Source organism: Meriones unguiculatus, chromosome 4, assembly GCF_030254825.1.
Source record: "Meriones unguiculatus strain TT.TT164.6M chromosome 4, Bangor_MerUng_6.1, whole genome shotgun sequence".
In the NCBI taxonomy this organism is placed as follows: domain Eukaryota; kingdom Metazoa; phylum Chordata; class Mammalia; order Rodentia; family Muridae; genus Meriones; species Meriones unguiculatus.
This window is the reverse complement of record NC_083352.1, coordinates 102562745-102581658: the sequence shown is the minus strand read 5'-3', so window position 1 is coordinate 102581658 and position 18914 is coordinate 102562745. Positions and strand designations below refer to the sequence as shown.

The window sequence follows — 18914 nt, the reverse complement described above, 5'->3', positions numbered from 1 at the left end:
ATGACATGTAATTAAGTGAAAAAAACGTGAAATTTGAATTGTCAAGTGGCAAAATGGTACTCCGGTTTCTAAATATTTTCCACATGAAAAACAAAATAGATCACAAATATATGTAATGAAGTGTAACAGTATGTAGCAGGAACAGTAATGCCCCTGCGGGATTTAATTTTCCTGTAGCAAAGTGAAAACAAATGCTTAGAATTAAGTTAGTTAAGTGTAAATACTATGAACCAATTGAAGGATAAATGTTGGGTAAGCATACAGCATTCTCAGGTGGTTATCCTATAAAAGAACAACACTGAAGAAATGGAAACATTTCTCAACATTTTTTTTTTTTTTTTTTTGAGACAGTTTCTCTTTGTAGCCTAGGCTGGCCTGGAACTCATTCTGTAGACCAGGCTGGCCTGGAACCCACAGAATTCTGCTAGCCTCCTGAGTGCTGCCCTGCACTTACTCTACCACTGAGCTAAATCCCCAACCCCTCTTTTCTCTTTTTTAAAATACAGGTTTTCATGTATCTCTGCCTGTCTGGCCTTGAACTTGCTATGCAATAGAGGATGACCTTGGATTTTCTGATCTTGCTGCCTCCACTTCCTGAGTGCTACAGATACAAGTAAATGCTGGCATGCCTGGATTATGTGATTCTCGGGGTCAAACCCCGGGCTCTGTGTGTGATAGGAAAGCAAGCATTCTACCAAGTGAGCTGTATCCCCTCTCCCAGGATGCATTGTTTTTGTTGTTGTTGTTTTCAGTGGAGGTATCTGTGGCGTATGTTTCTAACCCCAGCTATACAGTCAGTTGAGCTGCAATCAGTACAGAAGATTCCTAGCAGTACCTCTTGTGGACAGTAGCCAGGAGCTCAGCAACCTGTGTAGCAGCAGTGACATGACCCGTGTGGAGTGTGAAACCCTTCACACTGCAGCACCATCTGGCTGTCAGGATCCAGACCCTGATTGACTTCCTGGCCCAGCAAAGGCACTGTTAGAAGGGAAGCGAGCACACTCCTCTAGGCTCCCTCTGCCGGGGGGCGGGGTTGTGTGTGTATGTGCAGGTACCTGCCCACTAGGACTTTCTGAGATGGCAGTGTCCTGATGTAGCCCTCCTGGTATAGCCCTGCTTGGCCTGTAGTACTGAAGAACTAGGTACTTACACTTTATTTACTATTTTGTGAGTGTGCATGCTCATGCATCTCCACACTCATGTGCACGTGTGTGGTTAAGAGAACATTAGGTGTCCTGCTCAACCCTCCTAATTCTTATTCTGTCACTCTCTTATTCCTTTGTGGCCAGGTTTCTCACTGAGTCTGGAGCCAGGCAGGCAGCCAGCAAGCCCCATGGATCTTCGTATCTCAGCCTCCCTGTAGTATGTGTGGTTACAGGTACGTGGTCAGCCCAGCCTCTTAAATGAATGGTGGAGTCCCAGCACAAGTCTTTATGCTTACACAGCAGGGATTCTTGCCCACTGAGTCATTTCCTCAGCCCCCATTTTATTTAAATTTATCTTTGCCAGTCCCAGGTGGATAGTAGACACTGGAAGAGACAGTGCAGAAATAGCGTTAGGGAGACAATTAGAGACTGAACAGCAATGGGAAAGACATTGAATTTATTCGCTGGCAGGGAGCCACATCACTCAGAGTCTACACACAAATTGAAAGTGGGAAAAGGAGTGGGCCGTGGTGGCACACACCTTTGGTTTCAGCACTTGTAGGATAGAGGCAAACAGTTCTCTGTGATCCAGGTCAGCCAAGGTTATATGGTGAGACCTTGTCCCAAAACTGCCCCCACCCTAACCCCCCCCCAAAAAAAAGGGAAAAAACAGGAAACACAGAAAAAAGAAAATATGCTAAAGCAGACCCAATTATGAGTCAGGGCTCCAGGTGGCTTTGCAGCTGTTCCTGACCTTTGGGTTTGGCTCCAGCAGTGCTGGGATGATGAGCAGCCTGTGCCTCCCAGATCTAGCTGCCAGTTTACCTGCAAGTGCCCACAGCAGAGCCAGGAGTTATGCTTTTTTTCCTTGCCCCACTGTCTTCCTACTACATTCCTACCCTCCGTGCAGTAGCTCAGGACCTTGATGGGTTATGTTTCTGTTCTTTGATTCAGTGTCTTCCACTGTAAAATAGGATTAATGAAAGAATTTGCTTCATGGAATTTTTATGTAGACAGAATGAGTTAATTCCTGGAAACCACTTTAACAGGAACAGAATTCTACAAGTTGTACAGTAGGGCTGGAACAGCTGGCTGCCAATTGCTTGGTTTGGTTTGACTGGTTGGTTGTTTTTGAGGCAGTGTCTCTGGGATCTCTGGTTGGCCTGACACTGTGTTGCTGAGACTAGTCTTGAACAGCCTGCACGTCTCCATTGCTGGGGGGTAGGGGGAATGGTTTTGGGACAAGGTCTCACCATATAGCCTTGGCTGGCCTGGATCACAGAGAACTGTTTGCCTCTATCCTGCAAGTGCTGAACCAAAGCTATGGAGATTTGCCACACCAGCAGGCCTGGCTGCTTTGTTTGTGTAGATACCCTTAGTCTGTAGTCTAGAGCATGGAAATCTTTACATAGCTGAGACTGGCCTCAAAATCAAGGAACGCCTTCTTCCCTCAGCTTCCACGTGCTGGGATTACAGACATAAGCTACCACATCTGGCTCGTGTGATATTAATTTATCTTCAGGTGGGCTGGAGTGGTGATACAGTAGTCAGGCACACGTGTTACACTTGCAGAGGACCCAGATTCAGTTCCCAAAACAGCAATGTAAAACTCCAGCTCCAGGGAATCTGATGCCCTCCTCTGGCCTACGTGGGCCTGGGTGTTCATGTGGTACACATACACACATGTGAGCAAAACACTCGTAAAATAATTTTAAATTTTTAAAAATATATTTGCATTGCTGTTTTGCCTGCATATGTGTCAGATTCCCTGGAACTGGAGTTGCAGACAGTTGTGAGCTGCTATGGTGGGTGTTGGGAATTGAGTTCAGGTCCTCTGGAAGAGCAGCCAGTGCTCTTAACTGCTGAGCCATCTCTCTAGCCCCTCATAAAATACTTTTTTTTAATGTATTTTTAATTTACCTTCAAGTGCTTTTCATATTTGGCACTGGATAAAGAGGATTGCCCCCCTCTTTTCTTTTCTTTTCTTTTCTTCTTTTTGTTTTGAGACAGGGTTTCTCTGTGCAGCCCTGGCTGTCCTGGAGCTCTCGCTGTGGACCAGGATAGCCTTAAACTCAGGTAGATCCGCCTGCTTCTGCCCCCCAAGTGCTGGGACTGAAGGTGTGCACCACCATGACTAGCAAAGGGATTGCTTTGTAGCTTTAATTTCTAGTTGTTTGCTGCTGGCATATAAGAATACTTGCTATTCTAAACCCTGTAGGTTGTTTTATAAATTTTCCTGTTTGTGTGTGTGTGTGTGTGTGTGTGTGTGTGTGTGTGTGTGCAGTCAGTCTTCTCCCCTGCAAGCACTAACACTTTTAACTCTTCCTCTTTTTTTAAGAAAAAAAAAAGCTTTAATTTTTTTTTTTTTTTTTTTTAATTTTTATATGTGTGGTTTGTCTGTCTGCCTGTGGGTGTGTATGCAAAGAGTAGATTTGTGTGGAGTACACCTTAGTACAAGGTGTTTGAGTTCCTGACCTGGAGCTACAAATGGTTAAGCTGCCTGATTCAACTGGGAACTGAATGTGGGTCCTCTGCAAGAACAGTGCACATTCATGATTGCTCAGCCATCTCTAGCCCCACAGCTTCCTCTTTTTTTTTTTTTTTTTTTTTTTTTTTTTTTTTTTAAGCGTGCTCATAGGCATTTCTGCCTTCCCTAGGTCTCAGAGATACCACTCATGCTTTCCTGTATAAAGTGTGGCATCAGCTTAGGTCTGGCCACTTGCCCCGTGCCAAGTGACATTCCTTTTCTATCCTGTTTGCTGAGGCATTGGTTTCCATACTGGGTGTCAAGAAGGTCCCAACCATGTGCCACATAGCACACCAGCCAGGACCCAACTGCGGAGGCGCCTTTGTGCTCTCATAGCAGACCCTGCTGGTTACTAGCCCAGGGTCCTCAGAGCAGCATGTTGTCCTGAGGGGTACTGGCCTTTGATTTTGCTTCCTGTGAAAGCTAGGTTTTGGTTTGGAACTACACCAACCTTGTAAAGTTGATTGGATAGTGATCTAGTATATATAAGTTTGGAGTTGTTTCTTGATAGCATTTACCAGGAATGTACCACCAAGTCTCAAGTTTGGGAGTATCGTTTTCTAGAAAATATGATTTCTTGGGCAGATGTAAGGCTGTTTGTTCCTGTGTTTGTTTGAATCTTTAAAGATAAGTCCTTTTAGTTGCCAGGTAGCAGTGGTGCACACCTTTAGTCCTACAAAAACCCTGTCTCACAAAACAGTCTTTAAAAAAACCCTATCTCACAAAATAATTTTTTAAAAAAGAAAAGATATGTCCATTTTACACAAGCTATTGAGTTTCAGAGTATCACATGTGAAGAATATAGCAATTTGTCCTTTCTCTGTAACTCTAGTTGTTCCAAAGTAATTGACTTTAAAAAGAATACTTTCATAGGAGGGCTGGGTTTGTAGCTCAGTGGTAGGCTATTTTCCTTGAGTATATGGGCCCTGGTCCAGTCCCTGACATTGGGAGAAATTAAAACAAAAACAAAAAAAATTTTCAGAGGGCTCAGCGGTTAAAGGTATGTTCTTACAAAAGACTAGGGTTCTGCTGGGCATGGTGGTGTACCCCATTAATCCCAGCACTTGGGTAGAGGTACAGAGGTAGGCAGATCTGTGTGAGTTCAAGGCCAGCATGGTCTACAAAGTGAGTCCAGGCTGTTACACAGAGAAACCTCGATTCAAAACAAAACAAAGACTAGGGTTTCATTCCCAGGACCCACCTGGCAGCTCACAACTGTCTGTAATTCCAGTTTCAAGGGATCTGACATCCATTTCTGCCTCCACAGGAATTGGTGTACATGTACATACACATACAGGTAAGCAAAACACGCATACTTCTAGAACAAAATAAAGTAATAAACTTTTAAGTAGTACATTTTTTAAAATTAAAAAAAAAGCTTTAATAAGAGAGATAATGCCAGGCGTGGTGGTGTACACCTGTAATCCCAGCACTTGGGAGGCAGACGCAGGCAGATTTCTGTGAACTCAAGGCCAGCCTGGTCTATGAGTCCAGGACAACTAGGGCTATACGGAGAAACCCTGACCAAAAAAGGGGGTGTGGATAGGAGGAGGAGGGTGTCCACATGGAGTGGTGGCCCAGCATGAGGAGAGGAGGGGAAGGGCCGTGAGGCTAGGCTTGTTACTGGACACGTAAAGAAAAACTATAAGGAGAAAAGAAGCTACCAAGACAGAAAGATCGTCTAAGTGACGCTAGAATAGACTACAGGACTGGATATGTCTGTGTCTCTTAGGTTTCTGTTGCTATGAAGAAGCACCATGGCCACAGCAACTCTTATAAAAGAAAACATTTAGTTGGGACTGGCTTACAGTTTAGAGGTTTAGTCCAGTATCGGCATGGTGGAAAGCATGGTGGCATGCAGGCAGACATGGTACTATAGAGGTAGCTGGGAGTTCTGTGTCTGGATCTACAGGCAGCAGAAAAAGTGCGTGAACCACTGGGCCTGGCTCGTGCTTCTGAAACCTCACAGCCCACCCACCAGGGACACACTTCCTCCAAGAAGGCCACACCTCCTCATAGTGCTACTCCCTGAGTCTGTGGGGCCATTTTCATTCAAAGCACCGCACTATATGAACTTTTAATTTCCCACATACTGTGTTGTGTGTGTGTGTGCGTGAGGGTATGTATGAAGGCAGACAGGTGCAGGTGTACACCTGCCTGAAGGTGTAAAAATGGAATGTGGGGGAGGAGGGAGGAGGAGCAAGGGTGTCTGTGCATTCCCAGCTGTATCCATCAAAGGTCTGGAGACAGCAGTGTCACACAGCATCTAGATAAGGGTCTGATGGTTTCTAGAGGTGAGGCTGTCTGCAGGGCTGTGCTAGTGGAAGACTTGGCTAGGGTCATTGTTCTGAGACCCACAGCACAAGCCAGGAGGACCTGAAACTCCAGGCTAGACTTCTGCTGGCCACACTACAATCATTTGGAGTCTTAGACTGAGTACTGCCAATAGCTTATTCACTGACCTAGGAAGAATGTGCATAAAATAATAAACTGGTGGTGTATGAAGGAGCAGGATTTAAGGTGCCTTCCTAGGTCCTTATGAAGTAGCCAGGCAGAAAGGCCGGCACCCAGAAGTGTCCTTCCTTGTGGAGGCAGAGTATGGCCCAGCTCTCCTGTAGCCTAAGGTTTTGTGGATGTGCTCTCATAGAGGCATGCCTTTACGTCCCTAGCTGCCTCCGTGTGCTGCAGGCTATGTGGTGGAAGTTCAAGCTTCAGTGCTGGCTGTTCTTTGTGGAAACCAGTCCCCACCCTGAGGCTGCAGGAGCCTCATTAGAGCAGAGGCCACCCTGGCTCGGTGGCTTTGGGTCAGATGCCCCATCACTCTCATCTCTCAGGAAATTAGAAGGATGGGAGCTGTGTGAGGAACAGAGGACTGAGACCACACAGATACTGCTCATTGTGTTCACAGTAGGACAGAAGCTGTGGTGCACCCATGTGGGTTGGCCTGTCCTTGCCCTGCCTTTTCACTTTCAGGTGAAGAGACTGAGGCAGCAGTTGCAAAGGTGACCTTTGGGTGTGTGGGAGCCATTGTTTGGTATTACTGCATTCCAGTTTAATAGGTTTAAGCTGCCCAAGAGCACACTCTTCAGTAACAATTTAGCAAATGAGTGTTTTTTACTTTGGAGTTCTGACTTGAGGTTTAAATTCCCTTTTAATAATCTCACCAAGCAGGTACCTTGTATTCTCCAGGGAGATTCAGTCACCATTGCAAGAGACTTAATTATCTAAATCCTGTGTGCACAGATGCTGGCCTGAGCGTGGATATGCTGGTGGACACTAGAAGCTCCATGCACTCTGGGGTCCAACAGATCAGTTCTTCGGTCTACTTGTTTTCTCTGACACCATTCCGGATTCTGTTGTGTGTCAGGCGCTGCTCTAGCTATAGTCTGAAGTTCATGTTTAACACAAGTGTCTTACTGGATCCTTCTGATGTTTTTGTTAGGGCCATGATACCTACCATGCTTCTCCTGGCAAGGTCTTCCACTGTGTTGGAGGGTATTCCAAAGTGGGCTTCATCCACATGGGCTGGCCTCAAGCCCAGCCAGCTCCTTCCACTGCATGCATCATCTAGATTGCTCTCCTTAGGCTTTGTAAGCCACGCTAAGCACCGGGAGGCCCCTGGAAAGAAGCTACTGTCAGAGAAAAAACTGGTAAGTGTCAGCCCAGGGAGGACACCTTTGAGTTTCTTCCCTCCCCTTCCCTCTCTCTCTCCCTCCCTCTCACCATCTTTCTTTCTGTGTGTGGGAAGATGGAGGGTACTTATGAAGGTCAGTGTAAAGGGAAGGATCCCTTGGAGTTACAGACAGTTGTGTACTACCTGATGTAGATGCTGTGACCCAAGCTTTGGGTTTTCTGTCAGAGCAGCAAGAACTATTTAACTGCTGGGCCATCTTTCCAGCACCAGCCTTTGCATTCTTTACCCCACCGAGGCTTGCCCTGACTGCTGTGGAGGAATGAATGGAGCTCTGGAAGAGGGGCCTGTGGACCAAAGGCTTGTCAGCAGCACATCAGCCCAGGTGGAGCTACGGCCAGATTGGGTTGATTCACTGGGGTATTGGAGATAGAACCCAGGGCTTTTTGCCACCACTGACGTACTCTACCACTGAAATAAATCCCAGCCCTAAAACCTGATTTAACTTTTTGAAACAGGAGCTAATGTCATCCAGGTACCCTTTAAATTCCTGATCCTCCTGTTTCCACCTTGCTCATGGAAAGATTACAGGCATGTACTACCATGCCCAGTTCTCCTAACAGTACTTTTACGAGCATTTCCTTTATTATTTGCAGTTAGGTGTTTTTGAATATTCGTGTTCTGTTTTGAACCCGAGGACTGGGTATATCTTTAATTTTAAGTTCTTTAAGGCTTATAATGAACAAGATGTTATTGGTTGGTGTGTTGTTCATTTGTTTAATGCAGGGAGGTACGTGTGTGTGCAGGTACCTTTGTAAGTACGTATATGAAGACCAGAGGACAGTCTCTGTGTAACCCTTAGGACCTGAGACAGGGTTTCTCATGCTGGCCTACATCTCACCAGCCATAATAGCCAGGCTGTCCAGTGAGCCACCCTTGTCCTCTGCTCTCTGCCATACAGCCCTGTGTTACACGCCACCACAGAAGGTCTTTAATGTGGGCTCCGAGGAATCAAACCCAGGCTGTTGCACGCTTGAGGCATACTTTCTCGTTCCCTAGCCCTTACAGGGAGTTTCTGTTCTGCTTGCCAAAACCTTTTATGGTCTTGTTTTGTTTTTGTTTTTTCAAGACAGAGTTTCTCTGTGTAGTCCTGGCTGTTCTAGAACTCACTTTGTAGACCAGGCTAGCCTCTCACAGAGATCTGTCTGCTTCTGCCTCCAAAATGCTGGGACTAAAGGCATGCACACCACTGCCACAGGCTATTCTTTGATGATCTTTGACTAAAGAAGTTACACATTAGGACTCATCCTGTTTCCACCTCAATGGAGGCGCTCCAGATGAGCAGCTGAGAAAAAGGCTTGCTTCTTAGGGAAAGAACTTCGGTAGCCAGGCTGAGGGACTCGGCACGGAGCTCAGGGCTCGCCTTCCTGTTGGCTCATACTTGTGCTGGGTCCTTGCGGATGGTGCCCAACCTGTGCTTTTCCCTGTGAGGTGGATTCTGTTTTGGTTGGTACAGTGCAATTTGCATTGTTTTTTAAGTAGCAGCTTGTGGGTTTTTTTCCATGGTACTGCAAGGAATCCTAGGGTTTGGGGGATTTTGTGTTTGTTTTTGTGGTACGAGGCATCAAATCCAGTGCCTTGCAGGACTTTGCACATTGTGAGTTAATGCTGTATTGCTGAGCTCTACACCAGGCTGGGCTTCTTTTTTTCTTAAAAACAATCCAATCCTGGGGACTAGAGTAATGGCTTAGTGGTTAAGAACACTTATTATTCTTCAAGAGGACTTGCATTTGTTCTCAGCAGCCACAGAGTAGCTCACAACTGCCTGTAATTCCAGTTCCAGGGGATCTGGCACAGGCATTGCATACACATGGTACAAACACACACATACACATGGTACAGACACACACACATACACAAAAATAAGTATTTTTAAAATCCAGGGCTGGGGATGGAAAAGGAAAGTATAGCTGAAGTATGAGCTGATGTGTACTAATATGTATGAGTGTTTTGCCAGTATATATATATGTGTGTGTGTGTGTGTGTGTACCACCTGTGTGCCTGGTGCCCACAAAGGCTAGAAGAGCACTTTGGATGTCCTGGGATTGGAGTTACAGATGTTTGTAGCACATAGGCACCTGTGGCAGTCTTTTTCTTAACTCTACTTTATTTGGGGTGGTTAGGCCTCTACTTCCTTTCCACCGAACTCCCAACCTTAAGTAGAAGAGAGAAAAGGTTCATGGGTAGAGGGGACCCAGACCCCTTTACTTCTCCCGGCTATTTAGAGTCAAGGGGTTCTTTTAGGGCTCTACACCAATCTCTGTCAACCTCAGACACGGCTAGCAGTCTCCACGCTGCTGCGCCCCAAGCATTTCTCGCCGTCTGTCTACTTCAAGCCACCACACCATCCCTAGTCTCTCCAAACTGCTTCACATCACACGCCAACACTGAATGCCACACTGAACACCACTCCAGAACACTCCACGGTCTCTCTTAGCCTCCTATATATGCTCTCAGAGTCCTAGACCACGTCCCTCTGTGCAGCATGTGGAAGGCTGTTATCAGCTAGCAAAGATCACACACCGCATGAGACAATTAACAGGTGTGGACAAACTATACCCCAACTAAAATCCCACACTTGGGATTAAAACAAAAGCATATTTATATAACATACAAAGAACCCAAAACTTGTTTTACAGCCGTTTGTAAGCCATGTGGGTGCTGGGAATCGAACCCAGGTCCTCTGAAACAATACCAAGTGCTCTTAACTGCTGAAGCCTGTCTCTAGCCCAGTTGGTTAATTCTTATCCTTTCACTGTGTTCTGCATTAAGGGCCTAAAGAGAGCCCTCCTGAGGAGGGTCATGCCTGCTTTTCTGTATTTCACGAATAAGTCCTCAGGTGGTGCCATGGGAAGTAGTCTTTCCTCATAGCTAAAGCCTGGGCATTGTCCAAGGACTCCACCTCATTCCATCCTAGCGGCCACGGCGTTCCACTGGTAAAGACAGAGCTGGTATTTTAGCAATGCAATTTTGTTTGAAAGACGCTGGAAGGACACTTTGTTCAGGGAACATTTCCTAAATAAGCTGTGCTCTCTAGGTTAGAATTGCTGCATTCTGTTTTGAAGCGCGCGTACCACCCCAGCCACCTGTTGTGTCTGAAGTGATTTACATCAGCCCCCAGGTATAGGTGAGCTGTAAATGTAAGAGCTGAGTCTTACCTGTGGCTTTTGGAGAGTCCTGAGGTTAACCTCTGGTGTTGGTAGAGAAGCATGTATCAAGCTAACGTGTCTGAGTCTCCTGGAAGGGCTTAAGGGCTGCTAACATCCTCTGGTACCTTTTTGCTCTCTGTAGAAAAGGCATTTTGTGGATCACCGGAGAGTGCTGGTCCGTGGAGGAAATGGAGGCTCTGGCATGAGCTGCTTCCACAGTGAGCCCCGCAAGGAGTTTGGAGGCCCTGATGGTGGGGATGGAGGAAATGGTGGACATATCATCCTGAAAGGCATGTGCTCTGGGAATAGCTGGGGAGAAGATGGTTGCACTGTCTTATCTTGTCAGACATTTGCATTCAAACTTGCTGTGTAGACAGCATTTTTAGAAATTATGTGAGTGTTCATCATCAGTGTACCGAGGCAAGAGACTTTGGGTGTCATTTTATTATTAATCTCAGAAATACAGAATGTTTCCCATCAGCCCATGTCACAGTGTGAGAACGTGCAGCAGAGGGACGTGTTGTATTGAACCTGTGCATGTGTGGGGGTCCTATGCCTGAGTGTACATGTATGTACCACATGTGTGCCCTGCAGAGGCCATCATATCTCCTGGAACTAGAATTGCTGACAGTTGTAAGCTGCTGTTAGATGCTAAGAATCAAACCTGGGTCCTCTAGAAGAGCAGGCATTGCCCCATCTCTTTCAGCCCTTAGGTTGTATGTGTGTGTGTGTAATTGATGATAGTCACACTCACTTTAAGTGGTGATGCTTTCTTGTTGCAAATTTGAGCAAGTTTCAGGTCAACCAGAGCTACAGGGCTACATAATGAAAGCCTGTCTCAAAACAAAACACCCCCCCCAAAAAAAAAAAAAAACAAAAAAACTTGGCAGTAATGGTGCATGCCTTTAATCCCAGCACTTGGGAGACAGAGGCAGGCAGATTTCTGTGAGTTTGAGGCCAGCCTCGTCTAAAATCAAGTTCTAGGACAGCCAGGGCTACACAGAGAAACCCTGTCTTGAAAAAAGCCAAAAAGGAAAAAAAAAAAAAAAAGGTCATATTCTATATTCTCTGTTGGTTAGTATAACAAAGGGTGAGGGTGGCCAGCCATACACCCAAGCCGGGGAAGAGCAAGGGTGACAGATGTGAGGCCACTGTTCTCTGCTCAGCAGCTGTGTTAGCTGTGTCTTAACACAAAGGAACATGAGATTTTGTTCTCACTCTAGTTGACCAGCAAGTCAAGTCCCTGTCCTCAGTCTTGTCCCAGTATCAGGGTTTCAGTGGAGAAGATGGTGGCAGTAAAAACTGCTTTGGACGAGGTGGTGCCACCCTCTACATAAAGGTAAGCTGCAGAGCTGGAGTGGGCATTGTTCCCTCAGGTCCTAGTCACTGAGTTTGGGAGTAACTAAAGGCACTTGGCTGGACACGGAAGTGGATAGTGGTCTGTCTTAAGAGTCATATTCCCATACAAATGCCTTTGCACTGGTATGATGCCATGTTGCTTCTGACCCAAGGGTCTAGAGAAACGAATCTAAAGAGGGAGCCAGGAACACACCTTCTTCCCATGTCTAGGCAAGAGCAACACCCACACAGGGTCGCACACTCCCGGTGTTGTTTTTCTGGTGCTTGGCTGAGTCTGATACTGTGGAAATGCTTCAGAAGAACCCCATGTGCAAGTGGGTGTGTGGCGTGACAGAGTCTCACTGTGTGATCCAGGCTATCCTTGAATTTGTAATCCCCCTGCCTCAGCCTCCTGAGTGCTGGAAGGCAAGTATTACCATGACGGCTTACTTACACAGTATTGGGTATATAACTAGCTCCATAAAGTCTCTTCAGGGCTGGGACGTTTTCTTTGTACTGGTGGCTGAAGAGAGTGATTAGCAGTGCCCCGCCCTGCACAGGTACGGTGGCACACACCTGTAATCCCAGCACTCAGGGGGAGGCAGAGGCAAGCGGATCTCTGTGAGTTCAAGGCCAGCCTGGTCTACAATATGAGTCCAGGACAACCAGGGCTACACAGTGAAACCCTGTCTCTAAAAAACAAACAAAAAGAAAAAAGTAGTGATCCACCCCTCCTCTTACTGGCTACTTATAGAACAGAACTTGGTGGGGATAGCAGGGTGGTGGTGGTGAGAGATAGGGGGGCTGGGATGGCGGCGGTGGTGGTGGTGAGGGATAGGGGGGCTGGGGTGGCAGTGGTGATGGTGGTGGTTCTTTTCAGGTCCCTGTGGGTACCTTGGTGAAAGAAGGAGGTGAGATCGTGGCTGACCTGTCTCACCCAGGAGACGAGTATCTCGCTGCACTGGGAGGTGCAGGAGGAAAAGGCAATCGTTTTTTTCTGGCCAATGACAACCGTGCCCCTGTAACTTGCACTCCTGGACAACCAGGTCAGGAGCGGGTTCTCCACCTGGAGCTCAAGACAATGGCCCATGCTGGGATGGTAGGTCCCTGATTGTGCCACACCCTGAGGTGGAGGGTCCCTGATGGTAGGGCATGCTGCTATCCAGGAAAGGATGCTAACTTCTATTTGTTTCCCCACAAATGCTGCTGGTGGCATTTGTCCCTCCATGAGGTCACGTAGTACTTTTGCTTTTTTTTTTTTTCTAGGTTGGTTTTCCCAATGCTGGGAAATCCTCTCTTCTTCGAGCCATTTCAAATGCAAAACCTGCTGTAGCTTCCTATCCCTTCACCACCTTGAACCCACACGTGGGGATTGTTCACTATGAAGGCCACCAACAGGTAGCAGGTAGAACCTCCAAAACCCTGCCAGAGGATGGGTTTAAATGGCCCTGTGATTCAGGAGAGCAATTATGTAACCTCTGAGTTTAGCTTCCCACTTAAAATGAGACATTGTTTTCCCTGATTGAAACAATGTTAATGAGTCTGTTCTCTGTCAAAATCATCCCTCCCTTCCCAGCCAAGAAATCTGATCTCTTCAGTTGGGAATTGTAATCTTGAGTTTGGAGCCTGAGGAGAGGGCTGCCTCTTGCCTTCCTCATTTTCTCCTGTGTAACTGAACAGCATCAGTCATGCAGACAGCATGTGGTTTTAAAAGCCTTTCCTGTACCATTTTAAGAGGAAAACTTTTTTTCCAGAAGATAATGTACCCATTAAAAATAGCAAGCCTGCTGGTAAGGTTATTCGTACAGCACTTTATATCTGCAAAGTGCACGATAGTGATTTGTATCCATAATCAAATTATCCATAGAATGCAGGGAGCCATCTCCCTTTTTTGAACCATGTTTGAAGCCTGGGAGACAAGAATGTGTTAAATCTTCCTCATTAGATTGATCCACCATGCCTGTCACCCAAATATTTCAGAGCATTTTGCAGACCTGAGGGCTGAGGTGCCTCAGTGTCACTTGGCCTGCTGAGTCACCTGGGGGTGGATGAATGGCTTCAATTTCAAGTGTTCCTTGAAAGTTGTAGCACATGAGATCTGGGCCAGAAAAGGTCTCCCTGAGGGGAATCTCCTGATCCCAAGGTTGAGAGTGGCACTGGGAAGCCAGGAGCATGACCCTAACCTAACTGTAAGCTCTTACCTCCTGCAGTGGCCGACATCCCAGGCATCATCCGAGGCGCACACCTGAACAAGGGCCTGGGGTTCAGCTTCCTCAGGCATATTGAGCGTTGCCGCTTCTTCCTGATTGTGGTAGATCTTTCCTTGCCTGAGCCATGGACTCAGGTTGATGACTTAAAATATGAACTAGAGAAGTATGAAGAAGGCCTGTCCGAGAGGTCCCATGTGATCATTGCAAATAAGATAGATCTCCCACAGGCCAAGGCCCACCTGCCTCAGCTCCAGGCCCACCTAGGCCAGGAGGTCATCGCCTTGTCAGCACTGACTGGGGAGAACCTGGAGCAGCTGCTTCTACACCTGAAGGTGCTACACGATGCCCACATGGAAGCTGAGCTGGAGCAGGGCTGCCAGCCTTTCAGGTGGTAGTGGGCACAGGGCTATATGCCCCAGGGCCAGCATGAGACAGGGATGGGCCACCAGTCACAGGAAGCAAAAGCATCCCTGTTGTAAAATGCAGGCAGCTGGAACACTGAGAAAAAGTCCTTGCAAATACATGAGAGTGTCTGTGTCTTTGTTTTCTCACCTTTTGGGGGCACCCTCCTAAAGTGCCCCCTACCCTCTGGCCCCGAGTGATGGAATATTCTGTGCCACCTGGTACCCAAATTGCTCTCTGTGCTTGGTGTGCCTGTCACCCTTGCTGACTGGATGCTGGGGTTGACTCATTTGTGCTAATTAACACCTCATTAGTAGGAGGACAGTGCTGCTGGCTGAAGGTAGCAAACACTGCTGCCAGGCGGCCTGGGCAAATGCAGCAGAGCGGCAGAACCATGGCTGGGCTTCTCACGCATGGCAGCATTTGTGGCAGAGCAGCTCTTGGTTTCCTTGTGGTGTTGGGTCTGCCCACAGTCCTGCAGAGCATCAGGCCCCACACTAGCCTCTGCCAGCATGGCCGGGATGCAGGGTACAATGGCCATATGTTGTTCTCCAGTGCCAGCTGACTGAGGGGAACAGTGAGGGCCAGCTCCTTCCCTGATGTTCCCAGAACGCTGTTCTGAGCTCTGTGGGGGCCGAACACCAAGGCAGCCTTTGCTTCACGACTGAGTGCACCCAATATCCGACCCAGGCACGCAGCCTCTGACTGTGCATCAAGGATGCGCCAGCAAGTTGTCAACCAAAGGAAATGTGAACCTTAAATTGCTGGCATTGTTCCTGATAGGTGGCCTCAGCTTAGCAGGATATAGAAAAGAATGGCAGGCAACCTGTCTCTGGTGACAAGGACTGTAACCACTCTGCCCTGCCCTGACCAAAGGCTCAGCTCACCAAGACTTACCTGAAGAGTCAGGAGTTAGCACCAGCCTTTTCTTCTCACCAAGCGGACCGATTTGCTCCTCTAGGCATTGCACGCTAGAAAGTGACCCCAGCTGGTTCCAGGCTGGGGAGCATGTCTCCAGGGAAGCTGATGCCCTAGTGTGGCCCTGAGGGCCCTGAGAAGTACAGTGAGAACATAGATGGAAACGAGAGGCCTCATCTTTTGGAGAGACCCCTGCCCTGGGGTGACGTCAGTCATGCTTCTGACACTCGGGCGAGTCCCTCTGCGTTGGGGTGGGGCTGCTGGAACGGCAAGCCTGCCCTCAGCTCTCAGGAGCAATTCTGTTTTGATCTGCAGCTGGAACATGGGGTCCTTTTCCCAGAAGCTTTATTCTAATGTCTTATAATTTCAAAGGTCCTAGCGTTCTGGAGGCCAGGGCAGGTCTCATGTCTGTGGCTTTCTCTTTCAGGCCACCGCAAAGGGTTTTGTAGTCAGGCCAAGTCTGAGAGCATTAATTATCCACCACTGGCTTTCATCTTTGTGGCCACTGCTCTGCAGACCTCAGAATGCCTCCCTAGGGCCTGGAGACCTGGGGGTGGGTGGGCTGACTCCTCAGAGCTGCTATATGTCCTGGGAACCACCACTGGACCTTAGCCGGGACTCAGTCACACAGGCTACTGAGATCCTGGCTAATACCAGAAAGCCATCCCCAGGACCACGCTGCAGAGTGTCATTGTCCTGGGACAACCCCAGGAGAGATGTGTTTCTGAAACTGGTTTCCTCCCCAGCTGGTGTTCTTGGAGAGAGAAAAACCTGACTTGGTCTCCCCTCAAAGGCACTGGGATGAATGCAGCTCATAAGGAAGCTCATTTAAAGTCACATGATTGCTGCACACACATGGAACACTCATACATGTAGGGGAAACACCTCTACAGAAGAGTGCCAGCTCAGCTGCTAAGAGCATTAGCTGCCTATTGAAAGGACCTGGGTTCGGTTCCCAGCACCCACATGGCAACTGATAGCCGTCTGTAATTCCAGTTTCAGGAGATAAAAGAAAAAAGTTTTGCTAATACAGGTTGGGGTATGCCATGGTGGCAAAGAACTTGGCATAACAAGTCTGAGCTCCATCAGCACTGCAAACATATGCAGCAATTAGGAGTGGTGCACACTTGTAATTGCAGTATTTGAAAGGTGAGGGCAAGTAGATCAGAAGTCACCACCCCTTTGAACTTAATTACAGATGTAGTTTGAAGCCAGCCTGAGCTATATAAGATCCCATCTCAAATTTTGAAAGGAAAAAAAAAAAAAAGAATGATAGTGTGCCAGCACATGTGTGTAAGGCTTCCAAGGTGGTGAAACCATCATCATTACCTGTTTTCCTTATAATTCCATTCCAAGAAGAAACCCTGTCCACAATGGCAATCCCCTCTCCCCTGCTTGCTCAAACTCAAGTCTACCTTCTGTTCCTCTAGACCTACCTCCTCTGGACTTGATACAAGTAGGAGCCCGTAATAACCAGTCACCTGTGCAGCAGCAGCCTCCCCCACCCCCTTTGGCATGTGTGCATGTGGAAGGGTTGAGACAGGGTTTCTCTGTAGCCCTGACTGGCCTGGGATTCACTTTGTAGACCAGACTGATCTCGAACTCAAGAGATCCATCTGCCACTGCCTCCCAAATACTGGGACTAAAGGTTTGAGCCACAACTGGCTGTGCAGCAGCAGCTGGGTAGGCGCCTGTTTCTGAGATAGCTACTGCTGCCTTGAGTCACAGAAGGGCCACAGGCACCAGGGCCTCCAGTGAAGGGCCTGTGGTAATAGGCTGTTCCCCAGCAACTTCAGTTGGTCTGAGCCCCACAGAGCACCTAGTGAGTGCATGTGGGTGTAGGGTGAATGAGAGTGACAGGTCCCAGGTGTATGGCTGCTTCTTCACTTGAAAGACACCAGCCCTGCTCTGCCTTAAGCTGGACACCATGCTTCTCTCCTGGCCATTTCCTAAGAGCTATTTGGGCTTCTGATGACCATTTGGTTGCTGACCCCTTCCCACAGTAGTCCAGAGTCTGGACATAGAGAGCATCGGAGGAGCTGCTGTGCCACGGCAGGCTGAGCTGTCTGGAGCACACATCTGCCCTGTGTTCTCCCCCAATCTCTCCTGTTTCTGGATTCTTCCCATCTTCCAACATCTGTCACCACTGACTAGTGACATTTCTCAGACAGCACAGCAAACCAGCTTCCCTCTGTTCCTGGGTGCTCTTTCCTGGCACATTTGCATGTGTGGTCTAGCCTGCCCTTGCTGAGGCTCGACAATCTGTCTCCTGTTGACAATCATCTAACAGTGATTGCATATGGGCATGTGCTGCAGCCTGATTACTCGCAGGCCTTTCTGGAAGCAGGTCTGAGGCTGGAGCCCAAGGTTTGGAGTACAGAGCCCTCCCCCCAAGTTTCCCAGCTTCGGCCTGCTCCCCACTGAGGCCTGCCACTGTTGCTCCACAGCATCCACTTGCTCCAGGGGCCTTGCCTCAGCTCCTATAGAACTTCAGGAACATACAGGAAAGGGATCCTTGCTATCCATTTGTCCTCACAGCCACTGCTAGGTCCCTCTCCCACTTACCCTTCTCTCTTTCCTGTTTTTTATTGAAATAGAAGCAAGAAGGCACTTGTCTTGTACCCAGGAACAGAAAATGCCTACCTAGGCAAACTAAGGGATGGGTGCTTCAGGCTTGCCAACCAATTAGAACCTCATAGGTGTCCCTCCATGGTGATGTGAGTCATAGGCACCCGGATGGCAGGTGACACGGAACCTTGGCTGCCACTGGTAAGTATAGCTTGACTCCCATCCTTCCTGTTTGGGTGCTCTGTATCTGCCCTGACCAACAAGGAGGTACTGACTGGGCCTTCAAGGGCCTTGTAGCTCACTGTCTGCAATCTCACTACCACAGTGCCCAGCATATAGCCCATCCTGGGCCTCTGTTGGAGAAGCACAACAGAGACAGACCCAAGAGTAGTATGGGGCAGAGACAAGCTATCCACACATAAAATAAGACCAGAAATCTGTGATCTGGGTGGCCTTTGCTCCTTCAGATTCTGGAAAGGGCCATTTCAGAGTTGGCCCAGGTGGCCTTGGCTTGTGCCTGCATTCTAATCCCTGCTTCCATCTTGATCGGTCATCTGCCTCCATGCCCTTCTATCTTACTCTCCCCTCTCCCTCCTTTGTGGACAGGGTCTTACTATGTAGCCCACACTAGCCCAAATGCATAATCCTCCTGCCTCAGCCTCCCAAGTACTGGTATTACTGGTATCAAGACCACACCCAATGTTTGCTTTTTAATGGACTTAGGGCCCAGTCTAAATCCAGACAGCCTCGATATCTTTAACTAACCACTGGAACTAGAAGAGCAGCCTGGGTGGTCAGGCTGCAGGAGAGGTCCTCAGAGTCTACATGTGTGAAAAGCAACTTAGAACTTCATGTTTGACCAGTATTAGGCAGCAGGGAGAAAATGAAAGCCTTACTGAGAGCCAGGCATAGAGAAACAAAACTATGATCCCAGCAATTAGGAGGTTGAGGCAAGAAGATTAACCC

The 18914-nt window shown here is 47.9% G+C and overlaps 1 protein-coding gene across 3 annotated transcripts; it reads left to right on the top strand.

The window, feature by feature from the left end:
* Positions 1 to 508: 508 nt before the first annotated feature.
* Positions 509 to 14583, top strand: Mtg2 (mitochondrial ribosome associated GTPase 2). 3 transcript variants are annotated; one of them, XM_021646349.2, is made up of 9 exons: positions 509 to 613; positions 1290 to 1378; positions 4940 to 4969; positions 7115 to 7322; positions 10655 to 10802; positions 11736 to 11851; positions 12731 to 12949; positions 13117 to 13255; positions 14061 to 14583. In XM_021646349.2, the coding sequence occupies exons 2-9, from the start codon at positions 1365 to 1367 to the stop codon at positions 14453 to 14455; spliced, it is 1269 nt and encodes a 422-aa protein (XP_021502024.1). In that variant the 5' UTR covers positions 509 to 613; positions 1290 to 1364; the 3' UTR covers positions 14456 to 14583. The 3 variants fall into 3 exon arrangements, with proteins under 3 accessions (XP_021502024.1, XP_021502025.1, XP_021502026.1); XM_021646350.2 differs by lacking the exon at positions 4940 to 4969; XM_021646351.2 differs by lacking the exon at positions 12731 to 12949.
* Positions 14584 to 18914: the final 4331 nt, after the last annotated feature.